General features: G+C 58.2%; 1 protein-coding gene across 1 annotated transcript in view; it reads right to left on the bottom strand.

Annotated features, from left to right (window-relative positions):
- Positions 1-2,047: 2,047 nt before the first annotated feature.
- NKD1 (NKD inhibitor of WNT signaling pathway 1) overlaps positions 2,048-19,851 on the bottom strand; it is an 82,426-nt gene continuing 64,622 nt past the window's right edge. Inside the window, exons 5-10 of the mRNA XM_046684150.1 lie at positions 14,635-14,741; positions 11,224-11,319; positions 6,059-6,206; positions 5,473-5,557; positions 4,062-4,189; positions 2,048-3,298 (exon numbers count right to left, since the gene is read on the bottom strand). Coding sequence (XP_046540106.1) covers positions 2,709-3,298; positions 4,062-4,189; positions 5,473-5,557; positions 6,059-6,206; positions 11,224-11,319; positions 14,635-14,741 — 1,154 coding nt within the window. The 3' untranslated portion in view covers positions 2,048-2,708. The remainder of the gene's footprint in view (positions 3,299-4,061; positions 4,190-5,472; positions 5,558-6,058; positions 6,207-11,223; positions 11,320-14,634; positions 14,742-19,851) is intronic.

The raw sequence follows: 19,851 nt of genomic DNA, 5'->3' as shown, positions 1-19,851 counted from the left end.
CTGCGCTCACCACCGAGCCCCCTGACCGGCCGAGGGCACCCGGAGGGCTGGGGCCAGGGAATGCCCAGGGAAGCGTGCTGCTACTGTTCACCTTTTTGTACCATTTGACTCGTTTACACGGGCACAGGGTCCTGTTTTTGTAAGTGGTTTTTAAAAGTTAGGTAAACGCCAGTTAGCATGAAGTAAGAGAATCCTGACAGGTGCGGGCTGGGGCGACGGCTTGGAACCCGCCCTCAGGCCGAATAAACGCTGTAAAGCCCCCAGGCCACAGAAGGGCCCCCCGCGGACCGAACCCCCGGCGGCTCCAAAGCCGGGGCCGCTCCTCCCGCCATCAGCGCCCGCTCGCTCAGCTCCCCTCCGCCCCTTTCTTCCGGCACAGACCCCGCCCCCTTATTGCAGGTTGGACATGTGACCCCAGGTGGGCCACGGTGATTGGTCTAGGGACGGGACCGGTCTGGGATCTAAGCCCAGCCAATCAGAACCCTTCCTTGGGCTTCCCTTTGTAGAAGATCCTTTGCCATCTGCTTGTGCAGCCCAGAGTCCCGGCCTGTCCCACACCACAACAAAGTATGTGGGGTAGAAGTATAAACCCAGAGAGGGAGGGATAAGAACCAGCGAGTCTCAGCTTCGTTCACATCCTGGACGCTGTCATCGCAAAGGCAGCTCCCTCCGCCTTCCCTGGTTTGGTTGTATCCCGTCAGTTTGCACGGATCCCGACTGACAAAAGCCCACGACCCTCAACGAGGGAAGCCCAAACCCAGTGGGGAAGGGATCGTGGGGAAGACTAGAGTCCCACCTCTGCCACCTGCTATGTGGTCTCAAGAGGTAAGATTAACTATACTAATCCGTTCCCAGGCACACTGGTAATTAATTAATAATACGGTGACAACAACGAAGCCCGCTGTCTTCAAAAATAACTCTTTACCCACAGCATTAAACTAAAACCAGAGGCTCTGGGAAAGGGGATGCCAGTGGGAAACCAAGCAGCAGACAGGCAGGCAGCTGGAGTCACTCTCTCTTCTTGTGTCCCTCCAGACTGACCTCCACTCTCCGCTCTACCCTGGAAGAAGTCCTGGGTGACCCTCATCAGCAGCTCTCTTGCCCTCTGGCTCCCGGGGCCTCCAGCCAATGGGGCCTCAACAGGATGTAGGGTGGGCAGGAGAGTGAAGTCAGGATGCTGATTTCCCTGTAGGGTCCCCACAGACTGGCTGCATCCCTCCAGCGAAGGTCACCGCTCCTTCAGGCGCCCTCCCTGCCCCCACCCCTCTGTCTGCCCATGGCTCCCCCAATCCCGTCCACCCAGGGGTGGCAGTGGCGCCCGATGGTGCTGGCCCAGAATCCTGCGCTCTGTCAGGAGGCTTTCCCCACACTTTGTAAATATTCCCTTTTTAAGCTCTCCTCAAATTACCCAGTTGGAGTGTGCGTCATCTATTTTTCACGGGGTTCCCGAATGGCTGATGGTTCTTTTCCTGGTCTCCCCAGGTCCTCATCAGACAAATCCTACTCTGCAGAGGACACTGGTCCAGGGTCCCAACTCTGGACACTGTCCCCATTTCCCTCCAAGCTTTGGAACTCCAGCCAGCCTCTCCAAAATCTGTCCAATCTCAAACCCCAGGAAAAGGCCCCTGATGAGAAGAAGTGGCTGTTGGCCTCCAACAGACAGCGGCCCTAACAGGAGGCAGGCAGGGTCACGCCTGGGCTCAGGAAGTGTCTGGGGCAGCAAACCACCGATTTCTGTACACCAGAGAAGGTACCTGAGAGCGTATATTTATAGAAAGATACACAGAAACAGACAGATGGCATCCGGCTATAGATACAGAGAGCTCTGCTGGAGAACCACGTCGGGATGCATATATTTGCCAACAGTAGAACACAAGGTTTCCGCATCTTCGGTCACAACAACACACGATTGCCCGATCTTGGAAAACCACGCTTGTTCATGTGGTTGGTTCCCTCTCCGGAGATTTCCAAAATGAGAAGGCTGGTTTCAGAGGCAGTCTTTAAATATATGTGTGTGCATCTTTCTAAAGAAGAGAGGAGACGGACGGAAAGGAGGAGGAGAAGTGTATTTTCGTGTTGTACATGGCAGAGAGATGGGACTGGTTTTGGGCAAGGGTGTGACCCCACTGGAAAGGAGTGAAAGATAACTCCAGAAAGGACAGCTAAGGTTTCTGGGTTGGAACATAGAAACACAACAGCCGGGAAGGTCGCGCGTCTGCAGTCTGCTGAAATCCCTGTGGCACGTTACAATCAGTCAAGGGCCAAATAAAATCAGAATAATACTAAGAGGTAGCAGCTGTTTGTCTTCTCGGAGATTTCGAGGGTCTCTGGAAGCTGGGCCCGGTGAGGGTGCTCTCCTGGAAGAGACGGGGCGGGGCAGAGTTCTGGCCGAGGGCTCCGGGGGCTGGGAGGGGTGTGGGCCGACCTGTGTGGAAACAGCAGCTCCAGAGCCCCAGGGAGCACCTGCCACTTACAGGCCACTTCCAAACCCAGAGTCACTTGGGTAAGTTATGCAGTCCTCACAACATATAAATAAAAGTTTACTTCTGTGTTTCCATATATCTTCTACATGGAGGCTAGCTGAATATTAGTGGAGTAACAATAATTATTAATAACAATAATCGTCATAATAACAATAATTAATAGAATAATAATGCCTTGGGGCATGGGGAGGGGTCCTTCATCCGGTGGGCGGGCTCTGGGGGGCTCTATGTCTGGTAGAAGTGGTGGTAATGGTGGTGGTGTTCGTGGTGGTGGTGATGCTCGTGTCTCTGGACCGCCTGGCCAGCCTGGCTCTCGTACATTACCACGGTGGGCAGCTCCCTCACATGGTCCCGCCCCACGACAGCGCCCCCTGGGGCCAGTGGCGCCTGCAGGCCCCGGCACCCCTGCTGGCTCTCCTTGGCTCGGTGCTTGGGCTTCCTGTGCCCGAGGGGTGCCAGGGCGGGGAGGAGGGCCGGGCTGGTGGCCAGGGGGGCCGATGGGGACACCACAGGGATGGCGGGTCCCAGAGGGGGTTTGCTTCTTGCCCCTCTGGCCACGTGGCCCACACCCACACCCTTGCCCTGGGCCTTGGGGGACCTCACAAAGTGCTTACTCCCGTCCTGGGTGCCCCGGAGCCGCTGCTGGACCTCCGAGACCTTGGCGAAGGGGGTGTCAAGGAAGTGGAAGGAGGCTGGGTCCGTGCCTTGGGGCTTTCGGTGTGGGACGTGGATGGCTTCCGGCTCATGGGAGCGAGATCGAGCAGGGTTGCAGGCGCGGGGAGGCAGTTCTGACTTCTGGGCCACTGACGGGGAGCCTAGGAACCAATGCGACAGATATTTAATGAGCACCTACTGTGTGCTGGCGCTGCACTGTGCCCCAGAAGTCCCCCCACCCCCAGTTCTCCAAGGCTGACACAGGCCAGCTGTGGTTCCTCAGAGCCCGACTGCTCCCCATGGCCCGGGAGGAAGCCTCTCGGAATGGAACTCTGCCATCTGCTAAGTGGGAAGAACTGCTTCTTTGTTAGGGCTTTAAAAATAATTCTCTTCCAAGAAAGACGTGAAAGAGCAAGACTGAGACACTGATCACTGTCGGAGGCCACTGGAGCACAAAGGAAATCTGCAGGCATATTCCTTACCTTACGGGGGGGGGGCCCCGGGGGGGGGGCAGGGGGGGGCGGGGGGGGGGGGGGGGGGGGAATTATGGGGGTTCCGTCTTCATTTACCTTAGCAGGAGCTAAGATGTCAAGAGCTCATAATGACAGAGCAGCGTTTGCTTAGCAAAGCAGGTCCTCATCAGATGAAAGGCCAGAGAGGGGAACAGGGTGGGGGTGGGCGGGGTGCAGCACGGACCTATGGTTTTTCGTTGTATTATAAGCCCTCCGTTACTATCTGATCTTGTTCAACTCTGTGCACGTATTACTTTAATTTTTTAAACGTTTTTAATGTCATCTCTTCCAATAACATCTTTAACCTGTCTAATAAAAGCTCTGCCTTCCCCCAGCAGGGGGGAACAGTAACCACGGCCCGCCCGCCCGCCGCCCCCTCCCTCCCGCCTTGCAGGTGCAGGCGCCACCTTACCAGCCCCAAACTGGGAGGTGTAGTTTTCTACGCCGGCGAGATCTAAGTAGTGGTTTCTCCTCTCGATGTTCTCGTCCACGCAACGGTGGGAGCAGCCGGGCTGCTCCAGACGGCTGTCACCCTGGAACCTACCACAGGAAGGCAAGTAAGCCGGCGGGCACCCCGGTGGGGACAGCCCCACGGGCTAATTGGAAGCCACCAGGACAAATCCTTCTGGACCCTTTGTTAATTTCCTTCTGGGTCTTGGGAAGAGGGTGGGGAGGGAGGGGTCATCTTGGCACTCTGTGCCTCCATTTCCTCCCCTGCCACGGAGACACAGGCCCCCGGGAGGACTGGATGCAGACTTCGCTTTGCACAGGCCCACAGCAAAGGAGGGGGGTTACTGGTCAAAACTTAAGGATGCCCCAAAGCCAGCCTTCAAACCATATGTTTAGGCATGTGGCCTGACTCCTGCCTGGGTCCCCAGGGGCTGCGGGCAGCAGAAGCCCCCAGACCACTGGAGTTGAGGCTGGCAGGCCCTGTAAATCTGCCCAGTGTGAGTGTAAGGAGGGGGCGGGGAAAGGCTCTGCCGGGGGCCACCGTTCGCCCCCTGCAGGATTCAGGGTTCCTTCCCCTCTCTTTCAAGGGCCTCCGTGAGCTGCCTGCCCCACCGCCGCCTCCCACTCACCCCAGCGAACCCCCACATCTGCAGCCAGCCTGGGTGCCTCCGGTTCTTGCCCTCTCCCCATGTCACGCTGCGTGCCCTGCTTGGACAGCCACAGCTAGTGTCTCTCCAACGCCAGCCATCTCCTGTCCACTCTCATGACAGCTCTCCTCATGGCCTCACGCCTCCTGCTTCTGTTACTGTATATTGCTGTTCACTCAGTGCTTTTCTTTAAACAGTCTCTCCGTTTTCTTCCCTCCCTCTCTTCCTTCCTTCCTCGCATTTAAAGAAATAACAACAGGTGAAGGGTAATTGCAGCATTAACAATCCCTTAGCCACAATTTAGAGATCCAAAAAGCCTGAACATGAAGGTTCTCATAACCCACTTGGCAGCCAGGCCTGCCCTGAGCGGGACTGAAGGGAGCTCGGTGAATGTGCGCATCCCTGCAGAAACACCAACGTCCCACATCCTGAGGGGCTGCCCGACCCCAAAGATAACCCATGCGCACAGGCCAGAGCACCTTCCCAGACCCATGGGGCTGAAGGCCGAACGGCCTGGCCTGCAGTGCTCCGGGTGGGGCAGTGCAGGCTTACATTTAACTCTTTACAAACTGAGTTTGATTTTGAGCCTGTCCTCTGAAATCGCTGCCCCTGCAGCGAGCACAGACCGGAACCTCTTGCTAGAATCTCTCAGGTGCAGGCACACAGCTGGTGCCCAAGACGTGCTCAGGTGCGCTGGGCTGCCGCCTCCGCCCGTCCCCACCGTACCTGAGCGGGGCCCGCTGCTTCCTCTCCCAGCTTCGCAGCTCCTCAGTGGGCTTGGTCTCCGCTCGGGGCCTGGTGCTCTGCAGGTCTGAGACCCCCGCCCGCCCCAGACACAGCCTGGTGAGCAGCCTGCTCCTGTGCCTGCCAGCCTCCTGCCCCGCCCAGGTCTTCTATGCCGCCTGGCACGCAGCCCGTGACAGCAGACCCACGCAGCTTCACAATGGCTCTGCGGGAGGGTCTGCAGAGCCAGGACTAGGGAGAGGGGTCTCACAGCTACCTGTCCCATTTACCTCCTCCCCTGGAATCACCCCCTCCGCCAGACTCCTGAGCTGGCCTTTAAGGCCCTGTGCCCCTGACCCCATCACAACACAGGCCTTTCCTGTAGCCGCTTCCACGCCCATGCCCACTCCAGCGCTCTGCTTACGCAGGGCCTTTCACCTATCCAAACCCCACTCCCTCAAAGGCCCGCTCCAATCCCACCTGTCCACAAAACCGCTCCCAGAGAAAGCCCCCAGGATGCCCGTCCACCCCTCCCGGGGGGCGCTGATCCCTCCTGAGAGCTGGACCAGAACGGCCCTCCAGCCCTCACCAGGGTGATGGAGAAGGATGCTCTTCTTGCTCTGGCTCCCATCGGGGGCCACACTGAGCTTCACCCGCAGCGTCTTGCTGGACGTCGGGGAGTGGTTGACGGAAGAATCGACCACCTCGTAGATGGTGTGCAGCAGGCTGGTGATGTCCTGGATGGGGAGGGAAGCAGAAGCCCACACATGGCTTCAGCCACAGTGCACTTAAAACACAGGAATCAGAGGGCCTGGTGAAAGCCCTCGGGCTCCCCCAAAGCTGAGTCTAAGGACCGTAAGAGGTTCATTTGGGAGGGGATCCTAGGAAGCAGGAGCGAGTAGCAGGGAGAGCGAGTGAGCTGGAAGAACAACGGAGCTCGGGCACACTGGGGCCTCGGGAGGCACTGAGGCACACCGGGGCCTGCAGAAAACTCTCATCCCTCGCTGGTTGAGTGCCGCCCCTGGGGGTGCTACAGCCCCCAGACTTCCGGGCTGTCCTGCAAGGGCTGAGCCTGCTCCCCGGCACCAGAGAAGGCTCTTAGGGAGGGTCCCATCCATCAGAGCATCAGGTGAACTTGGAGGTGGCCAGGGAGCATTGGGGGAGGGGCATCCATAGCACCGACCTCAGGTCTGATGAGCACCTTCTGAATGAAAAGTGCAAAAGCGGATGTGTCCCTAAAGATAAACCGCTGTGAGAACTTGACCACATCTCCTCTCCTCTCCAGCCTCAGTGACCCTCAACCAGAACAGCGGTGTCCAAGCCATGCTCTCTGAGGCATCTCGAGACTTTTAATCGGGGGATGGAGGGGTGGACCAGGTCCCCCAGCATCTGCTAAGGTTGTTTGTCTGAGGAGAGGCTTCCTGCTTCAAATGATGTTGGAAACCTCTGGAAAAGGTATTAATTAGTTCTCCATAGGTCAGGCTTACCGATCGATGGTCAGTGACTTCATGAACATGACGGACTCAGCCCTCCCTGGGGCCCCACCCATCAGCCCTCAGGCAGAGGTGACAGTACTACCATGGCCATGGGAATGGTGGGGCCACCTGGGGCCCTGTCCCACCCGAAGGAGTGGCAGCCGCCCAGCTCAGCTGACTTGCCCTGTAGCCATGAGGGCTGAGGGTCATCCCAGAGAAGCCAGCAATCCAGAATCTCCTTAAACCTTCAGAATCTTTGATACTAGCATTAATTTAATTTTCTTCAATTCTCCATTCCTCTCTCCCCCCAGCCCCTGGCAGGCATCATTCTACTTTCTGTCCCTATGAATCTGACTACTCTAGGTGCCTCATACAAGTGGAATCACACAGTATTTATCCTTTTGTGACAGGCTTATTTCACTTAGCATAAAGGCCTCAAGGATCATCCATGTTACGGCACATGTCAGAATTTCCTTCCTTTTTAAGGCTGAATAATATTCCATTGTATGTATATTCCATTTTTTTGTTTATCCATTCATCAATGAACACTGGGTTTTGGCTGTTATGAATAACGCTGCTATGAACATGAGTACAAGTATTTCTTGGAGACCCTGCTTTTAATTCTTTGGGGTATATACCCAGAAGTCAAATTGCTGGATCATGTGGTAATTCTGTTTAATTTTTTGAGGAACTGCCATACTGTTTTCCACAGCAGCTGCACCATTTTACATTCCCACCAACAGGATATAAGAGTTCCAATTTCGCCACATCCTCATCAATACTTATTTTCCTTCTTTATTTTTTTAATGGTAGCCGTCGTAATGGGTGTAAGGTGGTGTCTCACTGTGGTTCTTATTTGCATCTCCCTGATCATTAGAGACGCTGCACATCTCTTCACGTGCTTATTGTCCATTTGTATGTTTTCTTTGGAGAAATATCTATTTAAGTCCTTTGCCCATTTTTTGAGTTGTCTGGTTTTTTGTTGTTGAGTTGTAGAAGTTCTTTGCATATTTTGGATCTTAATCCTTCATCAGATAGATGATTTGCAGATATTTTCTCCTATTCCACAGGCTGCTTTTCACTCTGTTGACTGTGTCCTTTGATACACAGAAGTTTTTAATTTTGACATATTCCCATTTATCTACTTTTACTTTTGTTGCCTGTGCTAATTTAGTTTTTAACAAGACTCCCTTAGGGGGTCTGGGCCAGAACATCTAGGGGCTAGACTGAGATTGTGGGGGCCACTAGTTTGAGATCCAGGCTCCAGCCACTCCCTTGATGGCTCACTGGGCGATCCCAGCATCTCTGGCGAGGCCCACCGATGTCTCCTCTTCCCCCTTCTTCTCCTTCTCTCGAGCTGCTCCGCACAGCCATGTCTGCCCACTCTCTCTCTCACCATCTTAGGAAGCCCATGAAGGGGGCATCATTGTCTCTATCTTACGGATGAGGAAAGTGAGGTCCACCAGCATCGTCCACCAAGCATTGTATACCAGCCTGGGGCCCTGGTGGGTGATCCCAGTAGGTCCCAGCTGATTCAGGCTCTAAGAACAAGCGTGCTTTGGCAATCCTAGCTGGAAAATCAACCCAGCACAAGGCTGCACACAGGATGAGGTGCTCCTGAACATGAACTGCAGGAAAGAATGCCTGAAGGATGAACACGTACTTTCTTCTGAGTCAGGAGGTCGGCCCGGACACCAGCTCTGGGCTGCGGCTGTGGCGAGGTGGGAGCCGTCCGCCCTGGCACAGGAGCACGCATGCTGATGGCCAGAGTGTAGGGGGCGGGGCGGGGGGGGGGGGTGAGCGGTATTTATAGCCAGATTTGAGGAGTGGCTTTGGGGCTAAAAATAGACCAGGGGAAACACCAGGCTGGGTCCTCCCTCAACTGAAAGCCAAGCTCTCACTCCTCAGCAGGAGGAAGACAGGGTCCAGGGAAGGCTTTCTCCGAGGCCAGGCTGGGGCACCCTCCTTGGAAACTCCCGCTTCCTTGCTAGTTCTCTCGTTGCCAAGAGGGCAGGATGCAGAATCGGAAAGCAGTGCCTGCCCACAGGCTCCGCAAAGCCTCCAAGGGGGGCAAGCCCTTTGACGACAGCACGGAAGGCTTCTCAGCATCTTCTGAAGCAGAAAGGAGGAAGCGAGCAGCTCCCAGAGGCAGCGATGTCTTGGCCGCTGCACATGTCAGAAGGGAGGGCGACGCCCCCACGTCCCGGAGAAACCCAGCCTGGCTGCTCCCTGCGCGGCCTTCACAAACAGCCAGGCCACCCAATCCAGCTCAGTTACCCAGGTTTCAAGCCTACAACACGCTTCCCTGTGAAGATAATGATACCCCGGCTGCCATTCCCAACAGGCTGGGGAGGAACAGTGGCTCCTTGCTCCAGAAAAACAGTAATCCCTCCCACAAAGCACGGCAGCTGGAGGGGACTTGGGGGGCTCACCTAAACCATCTGCCATCTCCACAGGGTACCATACCAGGGAGAGTCTCCACTGCTTCCCAAGCACCAGGTCCCTCTGGGGGCTCTGCCTGCCCAGAATCTACCCCCTTCCCTTAATAACTGTGCCTTGTTTATTTTGTGAGCCAAATCCATCCGTCCTCCCACTTTCAGTCTATGTGGCTCTTGCATCAAATAACTTTCCCCCACTCTGAATTAGGGGGTTCTGAGAAGATGGGACAGATGCTAAAACTGTCAGCATTCATCTTGTTACTGCCAAGGAGGGAGCCTGACAGATAGCAGAGGAACACAGAGGGAGCAGAGCCATGAAGAACACCTGGTCCTGGAGACACTGACCCTCTGGATCCAGCCATGCCTGAAGTCAGTGTCCTAGACTTCAGTTACATGAGCCAATATATTCCCTTTGGTTTTTTTTTCCTGGGATTGTGTCATTTACATCCCAAAGAGTCCCAGATGACTATAAGTTACAGCTTCTTCCCCAACCTGTTCTAACATCCCTAAAACATGGCCTTTTCTCACCAGGTCTCCCCCTGGCAGCTTCGCCTGTACTATCTGCAGAGAAAATAGTTAGCCCTGGATAGGGAGATAAGACAGCAGCACTTAACGCTCTCTGGGACACCCCTGAAGCCCTGCGTGCCGACAAGAGCCAGCCCTGCTCACCTCAGACCTCTGTGCGGATGTCTAACAGGCTGCACACCTGAACACAGGCCTCCTGGGGAGGGAGCAGGTCAGAGAGGACAGGGGAGGGAAAGAAAGAAGGAGGCAGAAGGGATGACACCAGGGCCCAGGGCGAGGGGAGGCAGACACTTGGCCGCCATTCAGGCACCCCCCCCCCCCCCCCGCAGGCTTCCCCCAGCCCCTGGCACTGCAGCCAGGTTGCCTGCCCCCAAGGCCGGCATCACTGCCCTGCCGGTGCCTGGCCGTGGCCATGTTTCCTAATGGGTAGCCCCGCACAGTCTCCTCCAGCTCCTCCAACACCCTGAGCGCACCCGCTCTGCGGTGCCCAGGACTCTCCCCGGGCTCTGCATGCTGCTCGCTGCTAAGCTCCTGCTCCCGCACTGGCTCCTCCAGAAGCCTTCCCTGGATGCTTCGGCCAGCCTCTGTCACACCATTCTGTTCATTTCCTTCACTGAACACATCCCAGTTTACAGCTGTATGGGATCTACCACCCTCAACACACTGTCAGAGCCACAGGCTAGAAACTGTGTCGGCTGCACCCCCCGTCCTTGTACCTACACGGTAGAGGCACACAACAGGTGCTCAATATGCAGAGGGAGGAGAGAGATGGGAGGAGGGGTGAGGGAGAGGCATGCAGAGGGGAGGGGAGGAAGAACAGGCCATGAACAGAGCGGCTAGCTGCCCTTAGGGGCGGGGTGTACCTGTGGAGGGAGTCACTGCCTGGTCTTCCTGTGCCCACTGGGCCCCAGCTCCAGGACAGACTGGCTGAGGTGGGAAGTGGCCTGGGGTGGTCCCTGCCTGGGCTCAGAGCTCCAGGACCACAGAGAGAAGGAAGCAGGGCAGGACTCTGTTGGGGTAGAGGGTCCTCCTCCAGGGAGGCCTCGGGGCTCTGCGCCTGCCTCCCGCCCCTTCCCCAGTGAGGGAGGAGCCCGGCTGGCCCCTTCCTCTCTGTCACCTCTCCTTGCTCACGGGGCAGCTCTGGGAGCCCCTCCAGGTCGCCCTGAAGCTGCAGCAGCCTCCGCCCCTCTTCCCCCTCACAGCTGCCTGTCAGCCTGCCCTCAGCAGCCAGAGCCACTTCAGGAGAAGGGGCTGGGCAGTGGTGGTCGCAGAATGAATGTTCCTGTGCCTGGGGGAGGCCAGGCAGGCACACTCACCTCGCGGGTGACCTTGCCATTGTTGTCAAAGTCATACAGGGTGAAGGTCCACTCCTGCCGGCTGTCCTCTTCCACGGACACGTCACACTGTAGCTCCTGGACACAAGCAGACAACACACGGGCGTGGCTGGTCACCCAGAGGCTGTGACACCTGGAGGCCGGGCCACCGGGCTGCTGCGGCCTCGCTGGCCCCCCAGACCTTGTGTGAAGGAAAAGCACAATGAACAAGACGTGACGAGCCAGAGAGAGGCCAGGCCGGGCAGGAGAAGGGGCAGGAGAGGGGACGGGAGGTTTGGCTTGGGAAGAGACGCCGGCAGGGGTGCCAGACAGTCCCTGGGTCTTCGAAGGCAAAGGAAACACAAGGGGGAGAGGTCTGAGGGGAGGCTTTGCGGCCTCAGGAAGACTGAACTTGGGCCAAGGGCTAGAAGCACCTGGAAGACACAGGGAACAGTAACTTGGGAAGCCATGGGGGGACTCCCAGGGTGGCACCTGACCTGGAGGCAGGTGAGGGTAACAAGTAAGAGCCAGAGTCAGCCCCAAGTGCCAGCCCCTGCATGGCCCTCCACAGCTGCGTGACCCTAGGTGTGTCTTCTTTGTGCCTCCGTTTCCCCTCGTGTAAATTATGGAACATGACAGCATTGACCTCATCAGGTTGTTGGGAACACTCACTGGCCCGTGCCCTCAGTCCACCAGTGCTCCCCTGCAGTGGCTGAGGTAGACAGTGCCTGACCGCGGCTCCGAGGGCAGCCCTGAGAGCCGGGGACTGAATGCCCAGGCGAGACCTGAAGGAGGGAGGGGCCGAGCCAGTGGATGAGACCCCAGCCTCCTTGCCCCGACAGGGGGCAAATCTGAGTGCACTCCGCATGGCTCTCGGAGGGTCCCCGGGACTGAGGCCCAGCTGCCCTGGTGGTGATCTACTCTTTAACCTCTTACTGGCTTCCCTCCTTCCCTGCTCCCTGAGTGACCTCCCAGGTCCTCGCCCAGGGTCTGCTCTGGGGAACTGGAAGCAGGTATGGGAACTGCTTGACACAAAAAAGCCCAATTAATGGGACAGCTGCTATTGTCTTTGCTGTAACGATTAAGAGACCAATGACATCATTATCACTGCCCACACCACCCTAGGTGTCCAGCCACAGGGATTCTGGGCAGTGTGAGCTGAGTCACGGGCGTTACGTATGCAGGGGCTGGTGGAACACCAGACGGAGAGTTCTAGGAAGGACGGCCATTTGGGGAAGGAGATTCCACAAAGGGCCTTTACGATGCATAAGATCGACAAAAACAAGCAAAGGTGCTCCCAGAACACCTGCTCCACGTCTGGCCTCGGCCCACCCCTCCTTTCGCCACTCCCAGACTGGCCCAGCATGAGGGCACGCTCAGGTCCCGAGAGAGGAGTGGTGCCTAGCCTCTGACCCGGGGGGCGTGTGCCCCTGCCCGGCCTCCATGGCTCCCAGCAGGGCCCCGAGCGGTTCTCAGGCAGCCCACGCTGAGTTCAAAGTCAGCCTTCCCTCAGTTGTGACATGCCTGTCTGGTGTCTGCCAAGCGCCCGCTCTGCTCTCCGAGGCACCGTTGCACAGGGTGCAGCACGCACCCGGCACACGTCCACATGCAAGCGTGCACACACGCTGTCACACAGCATCTACATGACTCCCTCGCCCGGCCCCGCACTGGGCTCCACAGACAGCTGGGGCTGGAAGTTCAGAAACTCGAGTTGAGTAACTGTCCCACATCTATCGCGTGCATCTTCTTGTCCCTCCACCTGGACTTTCAGGTGGACCACTCATGGACCATGGAGGGGTCCCAGGCTATGAGCCAGCCCCTTTCCAGACACAGACCCACTGGGGCTTCCAGGGAGGCGAGCCGTCAGCCTGGGCTTCCCTCTGCTGCTGGGCTCGGCCCTTGGCCTTTCCAGGCACCCCCAGAAGACCTGCAGGACACGGGTGGGCTCAGGAAGAAGCTAGCAAGCCCAGCTCCTCAACTGGATGCTGCCTGCCCCGCTCAGCTCCTGCGCTGAGGGCCTCGGTGACCCGTCTTACTCCCTTTCCGGTGTCACCACCCCTCAGTCCCACCCTCCCCACGCAAGCCACACAATGCAGCCTGTCATTCCCACACAACAAAAGCCTCCAGGCCTTTGCTCCTGCTCGCCCTTCGCCCATCGGCCCAAAGTGCCCTCGTTCTCCCAAAGGCTCCCTGTGCATCCCCTCTCCCCACTCTTCCTCCTCTGCTCAGCGGCCCCTCGCCTTCCCCCGCCTCTGCCTGCAGCCACTGCTCCCTCCGGGGGCGCCGCACAGAGGGTCTGGAACCGCCAACGTGTCCACCAGTCGCACCCCTCTGGCCTGACTTGGGTGACCCCACCCCGTGCTCTCAGATCCCCATCACACCCACGACTGTGCCCTTTCTGGGTCTGGGTCACTCATCTGCCCCCTCACCACACTGTGCTCCCTGAGGGTAGGAATGGCACCCAGGTCACTGCTGGGTCCCCTGGCAAGCAGCAGGTGTCCATCAACATTCATCAGAAGGAAGAAGGAAAGTGTTTACTCGGTATTGGACGCCCTCGTACGCACTTGAGAAGCATTAACTCAACATGCCTACACCATCCCGCTAAGACACGTATTGTTCCTATCCCCAGTTCACAGGGCAGGCGAGTGAGGCAGCAGCCCAGCTGGGATCTGAAGCCGGCCTGCGGCTCCAGAGCCGCACCCTGTGGGCTCATGAAGGAAGACGGAGGAGGAGGGAGGGAGAGAACAAGGAGAGTGGACAGGAGCGTCAGCTCCAAGCGGCAGGCCTGGGTCTCGCTCTCAGCACCTGGCCCTGTGCCTGGGCACAGAAGGAGCTTCATATACTGTCCAGGGGGTGGGGCAGGATGCACAGGCTGTGAGTTCCCGGAGGTCACGTCCTTTTGGTTGTTGACTGTGTGGGGAAACTGAGTCCCATATAGAGTCAGGGACCTGCCCAAGGCCTCCTGCCTCCTGGCTGTCCATGCCACCCAAGTCCCCATATGTTCCCCAGAACAGCCTCGGGAGTTGGAAGAAAAAGTTTCTTTCACCATTGGGGAAACTGAGGCCCAGAGAGGAAGACGGTCACCCAGCGCAGTAACAGCAGTGCCAGGGCCAGAGTGCTGCCTCCCCTGGTCCACTCTCACGTCCCTCCGCCAGACTACGGGCCACAGCCCAGTGGGATCCTCTGGCCACCACCCCACACTGAGAGGCAGGGGCCAGGGCTGAGAGGGCGGGCAGCAGGGGGCCCTCGGGGCCTGTGCTGACGCTGCAGGAGGAGCCTGCCACACAGGGCGGCTGTGCACGCAGGAGGTGAGGGGCCTTCACACCCCGTGGGCCTCAGCTTCCCTCCTTGAAAACCACCCCCGAGAAGAGAAAACCCTTCTCTCCAGGGCCCAGCCCCAGGAAAGGCGCCTACCTCAAATTTCAGCTGCTTCCTGGAGCCCGGGCAAGAGTCACTCGACTTCTCCATCCTCTTCTCATCTCCGCTGGCCAGCGCGCCCGGCTTCTCGGGGGGCAGGGCCACTGTGCGGGGAGGCAAGCAAGCAGCGTGAGGAGGAGAGTGCGGGGCCTCGCCACGGCCGACGCCCGCTGGACTGCAGGGCCACCGCGTCGCTGGGGCTTTGGCTGGGGCCCGCGTGGAGGACCGCCAGGGTGCTGGGCCCCTTCCTGTCCTGCCTGTTTGCTGGAGTCAAAACCGCTCTGCTCTCCAGCCTCTGGTAACGTCTGGGGCTGCCCCAGGCGAGACCCCTTCCCAAGGTGTGTCCACGCTGGCCACGCAGGTTACCCCGGCGGGCCTCTCAGGCCTGCATCCTCTGCTCTGACTGCAGCCCAGAGAAGCAGCCTGCAGCCCCCGGGCAGTGTCAGGCCAAAGGGCAGGTGGATGAGGGCAGAGGGCAGCTCTTGGAGCCCCGAGATGGGGCTTGTGGCCCACGGGCATTTTCTGCGCAGCCTCGCTGTCTTCCGTGCTGACATCCAGGCCTCCTCAACAACGCGCCTGCCCAGGCCCAGCAGACAGCACATTGGTGGGGGACAGGAGGAGCGACAGAAACCGAGCTCAGCCGAGGGGGCGAACAAAGGGCACGTGTGTGCATCGGCACAGGCACGCGCACACTGGGACCTTCAGGAGCGAGCTCACCCTGTGCCTTTCATTCGGCCTCTGCTCATCTAGGGGGTCCTTCCCTCTGCCAAAGGGCATGGTCCTTTGTGTGGCCTTCCAGGAGCAGTGGGAGGGAGGGTGTGAAAGCCCATGACGTAAGGAGACCATTTCCCATGAGTACCCCCAGGAGGTGCCGGCTGGGCAGCCCAGGGTGGCGGCCCTTGTCCCTGACCAAGGGCCCAGCCAAGAGGCTCCATCCAATCTTCAAACGTCTCACTGGGCTCCTGCAGCCCCTTCTGCCCATTTCCTCTGGGCCTGATGAGGGGACTCAGGTCTGCCCGGGCCGCGCTTCTCCAGAACATGTTCACAGCCCCTCTCTCACTGGACCCCTCAGCTGTCCTGGGGCAAGGATGCCATCGTCCTGTTTCACAGGCCAGCAGACCGAGCCTGGCTCCCGCTCGAGGGCCCGAGGGTGGCCCAGGAGGGCCATGTGGGGAGCTGAGATGCCTGGACAGCAGCCCCAGCCATGGGTGGCCTTTCTCAGGAAGTTGGGGGACTGGAGAAGTGAGGCCACCAGGCCAGGAAACGAAGTGGGGGCTTGGCATGTCCCTGGACCATACCCCTCCTCACACCCCCCAGCTTTGCAGGACGCAGGAGTGGCTGCAGGGGACAGATGGCCGGGGCTCCCCATTTGGGCCTGGGCCCCAGCCCTCCTGCTCCGCTCCTGTCCGGGCCCAGGGCCCTCTTCCCGGTAGTTATCTGAGGCACTCCGGCGGTGCCCTTACACCATGCTGGCCTCCGCGAGTAACGATGAGCCCATGACCTCCTGCAGGACCAGGCCCAACGCAGCACTGACTGAACACCGCTGTCCTTCGGCTCACTGTCCTCACCATGGCCCTGTGAGACAGGCACTACCAGCAGCTCCACTTTCCAGGTGGGAAACTGAGGCACGGAGAGGCTGAGTGCTTTGCTAGTAAATGACAGGGCTGGGATTTGAACCCAAGCGGCCTGACTGGCGCATGACCACTCCGCTGGGCGGCCCCGCGTGCTGTTACGGGTGTGGCCTCTCTCAGCTCGCCTGAGAGAGGGTGGTCTCCACTTGGGTCCTGATCCTTCCTCCACATGTGGCCCAGGGCAGGTCACAGAACTTCTCTAGACGTCTGTTTCCCCAACTGTAAATGGCGATGCGAGTCCCTTCCCAGAGGATTCTGTGTGGCTCCAAGAGCTATGACGGCAGAGGGCTAGCGGCCCCAGGTCCAGCACACGGGGCCCCGACCAGTGGTAGGAACAGTCAGGGAATGAGGTCCCCTTCCCATTTAATTTTTGGGAATCAGGACAGTTGTTCTAAAAGTGTTCTAAAACCTGAGGCTTTTGGAAAACACACAGACACAAAAGCATCATATCACAGGCAGCCAGCTCAGGGTGGGGAGCAAGACAAGGGAGGAGGAGAGAAAGATAAGGATGCTCCGGGTCACCAGTCCAGGCAGGCGGGGACAGGAAGGCCACGGCAACGACTGGCTGGCCCGGCTCTGTCCGCAGCACCCCTCTCGGCTGGGCCTGGGGGCTGGGGCAGCCAGGCCTGGGTGCCCCCTTCCTTCTCTTCATCCAGGGCCCACCCAGCGGGATAGGGGGAGCGCCCAGCCCACGGTGCGCCCACAGCAAGGCAACAAGTCCCTAGAGCTGTCAGGGGCTCCGGCCAGAGGCCCCGTCTCAGTCACAGACCCAGCTCCTCCCTGGTGGTCTCACGGAACGAGGTGATCCTCGGAGACGTCCCTGGAGCAGGCACTTGGCATCATCCCACTGAGGTGGCTGTCAGTGGAGGGTCCTGACACTGCCCACTTCTGATGCAGCGCATAAAACCCAGTCCTGCCCTTCCTGCTCCTCCAAAGCAAACAGCTGGACAGCTGGGGGTGCCCCACTCCAGGGTGACGCTGAGCCCGGGGAAGTCAGCTGGGGGGTTAGCCAGTGACCAAGGACAGCCAAGCACGCAGCCTGGACCACCCTGACTCCTCCATCCTAAATCCACTGGTGTCCTGCTGGGCCAGAGCTGTCCCCATCATGGGACCAGACAGGGTGCAGTGCACAGCACCTCTACCAGACCACAAAGCAGAGGCACTACTGTGATCCCCATTTAAAAGATGATAAAATGAGACAGAAAGGTCTAGAGGTTTCTCTGGGCGAATCAGGGAGCCGCGTCTCTGCCCATTCCCAGCACACGGGCAGCCCTCTGGAAGGCCCCAGCATCTCCAGTGGGTGCAGCCAAGCTCAGCGGAGTGTCCCGGTTGACAGGGCACATCTGGACTCTCATTCTGGGTTCAGACCAGGACTCTGCCGCTGACTAGCCTGGGCAGCCTCGGGCAAGGCGCTTGACTTCTCTGGGTCTCAGTCCCCTCTTCTGTGAAATGGAGATGAAACGGTCTTTCCTTCACAGGGCTACTGGGAGGGGCAATGAGAAAAGTGCCTCTTAGCACAGTGGCCTGCAGGCAAGGGTGCTCAATAAATGCTGGCTTTGCAAAAGACGTAGATGACGGGCCTCCCAGCTGACGGCCCAGATCCGAAGGATGCCCCTACCCCAGAGCTGCCCCACTGGAGAAAGCACCGTGCTGTCACGGCCTGCAACGTCCTCTATCCACTCACCAGCCCAGCACCGGAGAAGAAAAAGAAAAAGAAGAAAGAAAAACAAAGGCCAGCTCCATCTTCAAAGCTGCGGCTCCCTCCGCAGAGGTCCTGGCTGGAGATGTAAGCCGGCCAGCCTTATCGCAACCCAACTGCAAGTTCAAAGGGAAGTTATCAGAAAACCACCTTCAGGTTCATGGTTGCCTTTCAAGTTCCACTTGACAAAACCCAAAGAAAAGAAACCTGTGTCCCTGCCCTCTCCTTCTCGGGAGCAGCCCTCCGCCCCTCGCACGCACACGGACAGCCTGTCCTCCCTCAGGCCCTCCCCGCCTCCCTGCCTTCTGCTCTCCCGGGCAGGTGGGAAGCATCTCCCCTGACCCTGCACCCTCTTTCTCTGTCTTCTCCAAAGACCAGGTGGCCTGGATGGTCCTCTCTTCACCAGCGGGTCCATCATCCCATCCCAGCTTAGGAAACCACCCAGAGGCCCACAGGGGTGGGGGGGAGGGTCCCTTCCCAGCATGGGGCTGGGCACAGACAGGTAGCAGGACTGAGAGCCGTTCTGCCCTGGGGCCCCGGGGCCAGGAACAAGGACAGGCAGAACCACTTTGCCCCCACCAAAGAAGGCCTTTCACCCCCTCACTGACCCCACCCAACGGCCAGAAGACGTGGCAGATAATCGATCAGAAAGCCACGCAGACCCCAATGCCAGGGGCCGGGCCCGGCACTTAGGGGCCCTGCTTCCGTATGTACCTCTGAAACCAAACCGCCACCTGCTCCAGCCATCCCTGCGCAGAACACCCCCCAATCCCCCACCCCCCACCCCCCGCACTGCCAGGCTCACAGGCAGGCAGGAGAAGAACGAACGGTGCTCACCGCCGGCTGCCCACGTCCAGCCGACTGGCAGAGGGGAGGATACTTTGTCAAAGTGAGTTTGGTACCAGGGCCCAAGCCCATTCTCTGTCTCTTCCTCCTGTTCAGCCCAGCGATATTCTTCCCAGAGCTGATTTTTGGGGGGCATAATTTCAGGGGACTGATCACCCTTCAATTGCAAGTCATAGTAACAACAGGAGATACTGCTCATTTGAAAGAAGGGAAACAGGAGAACAGGAAGGAGAAAAAGGAAGGGAAGGGAGAGAGGAAGGAGGAAGGAGAGCCTCTCCCTGGCCTCTGAGGCCCGTCTGGGAGACCCAGAGCAGGGCTCGGCAAACTGCCCTGTGAGCCAAACCCGGCCCGCCACCTGCTTTTGTAAATAAAGCTTTACTGGGACACAGTCATGCTCACACACATTGTCTACGGCTGCTTCCCAACACCAACAGAGACCATATGGCCCACAGATCTTAAAATATGTACTCTCCTGGAGCTTTTCAGAGTTTGTGAATGGTGCTTCGGTAAATGGAGCCCACCACCCCCACCAGGGTACGTACTTAAAAGCAGAGTGCAGGCTGGATTTCACCTGCTGCTCACGTGCTTACCAGAAACCCTTGTGCAGTACACAACCTGCCCAACCATACACAGTAGCCATGGAAGAAAGAAAATGTCAACTCTGCTTTCTTAAAACCAATTTTGAGCCCAGACGAGTCTGGGGGCAGTGTATGGAACTCCTTCTGTTTGGAAGCTGCTCCCTGTCCCTCCTCACACCACGGCCACGAGGAGCCGGAGGGCTGTGTTTATCAGATGATGGTTCTCTCCCACATTAGCTCCCAACCTGGCATCTGTCCACCCCAGCAACTGCAGATTAAATGCGTTACTTGACCATCTTCACCCGGCTCCCTTTGATGTTCCCTTCTCAAGCTTCAAAATACCTTTTGGAGGGAGATCAGACAGCATTAAACAGAATTACTAATTAATTAAGCAAAGTTAAATTTTAAACACTGTTTGTTGTGTTAGCCAAAAGCCTGAACAGAACAGACTTTTTTCCTC

The sequence above is a fragment of the Equus quagga genome, chromosome 13, assembly GCF_021613505.1.
Source record: "Equus quagga isolate Etosha38 chromosome 13, UCLA_HA_Equagga_1.0, whole genome shotgun sequence".
Classification (NCBI taxonomy): Eukaryota; Metazoa; Chordata; class Mammalia; order Perissodactyla; family Equidae; genus Equus; species Equus quagga.
The sequence above is the reverse complement of the archived record's forward strand: the minus strand, read 5'-3'. Positions and strand labels throughout refer to the sequence as shown.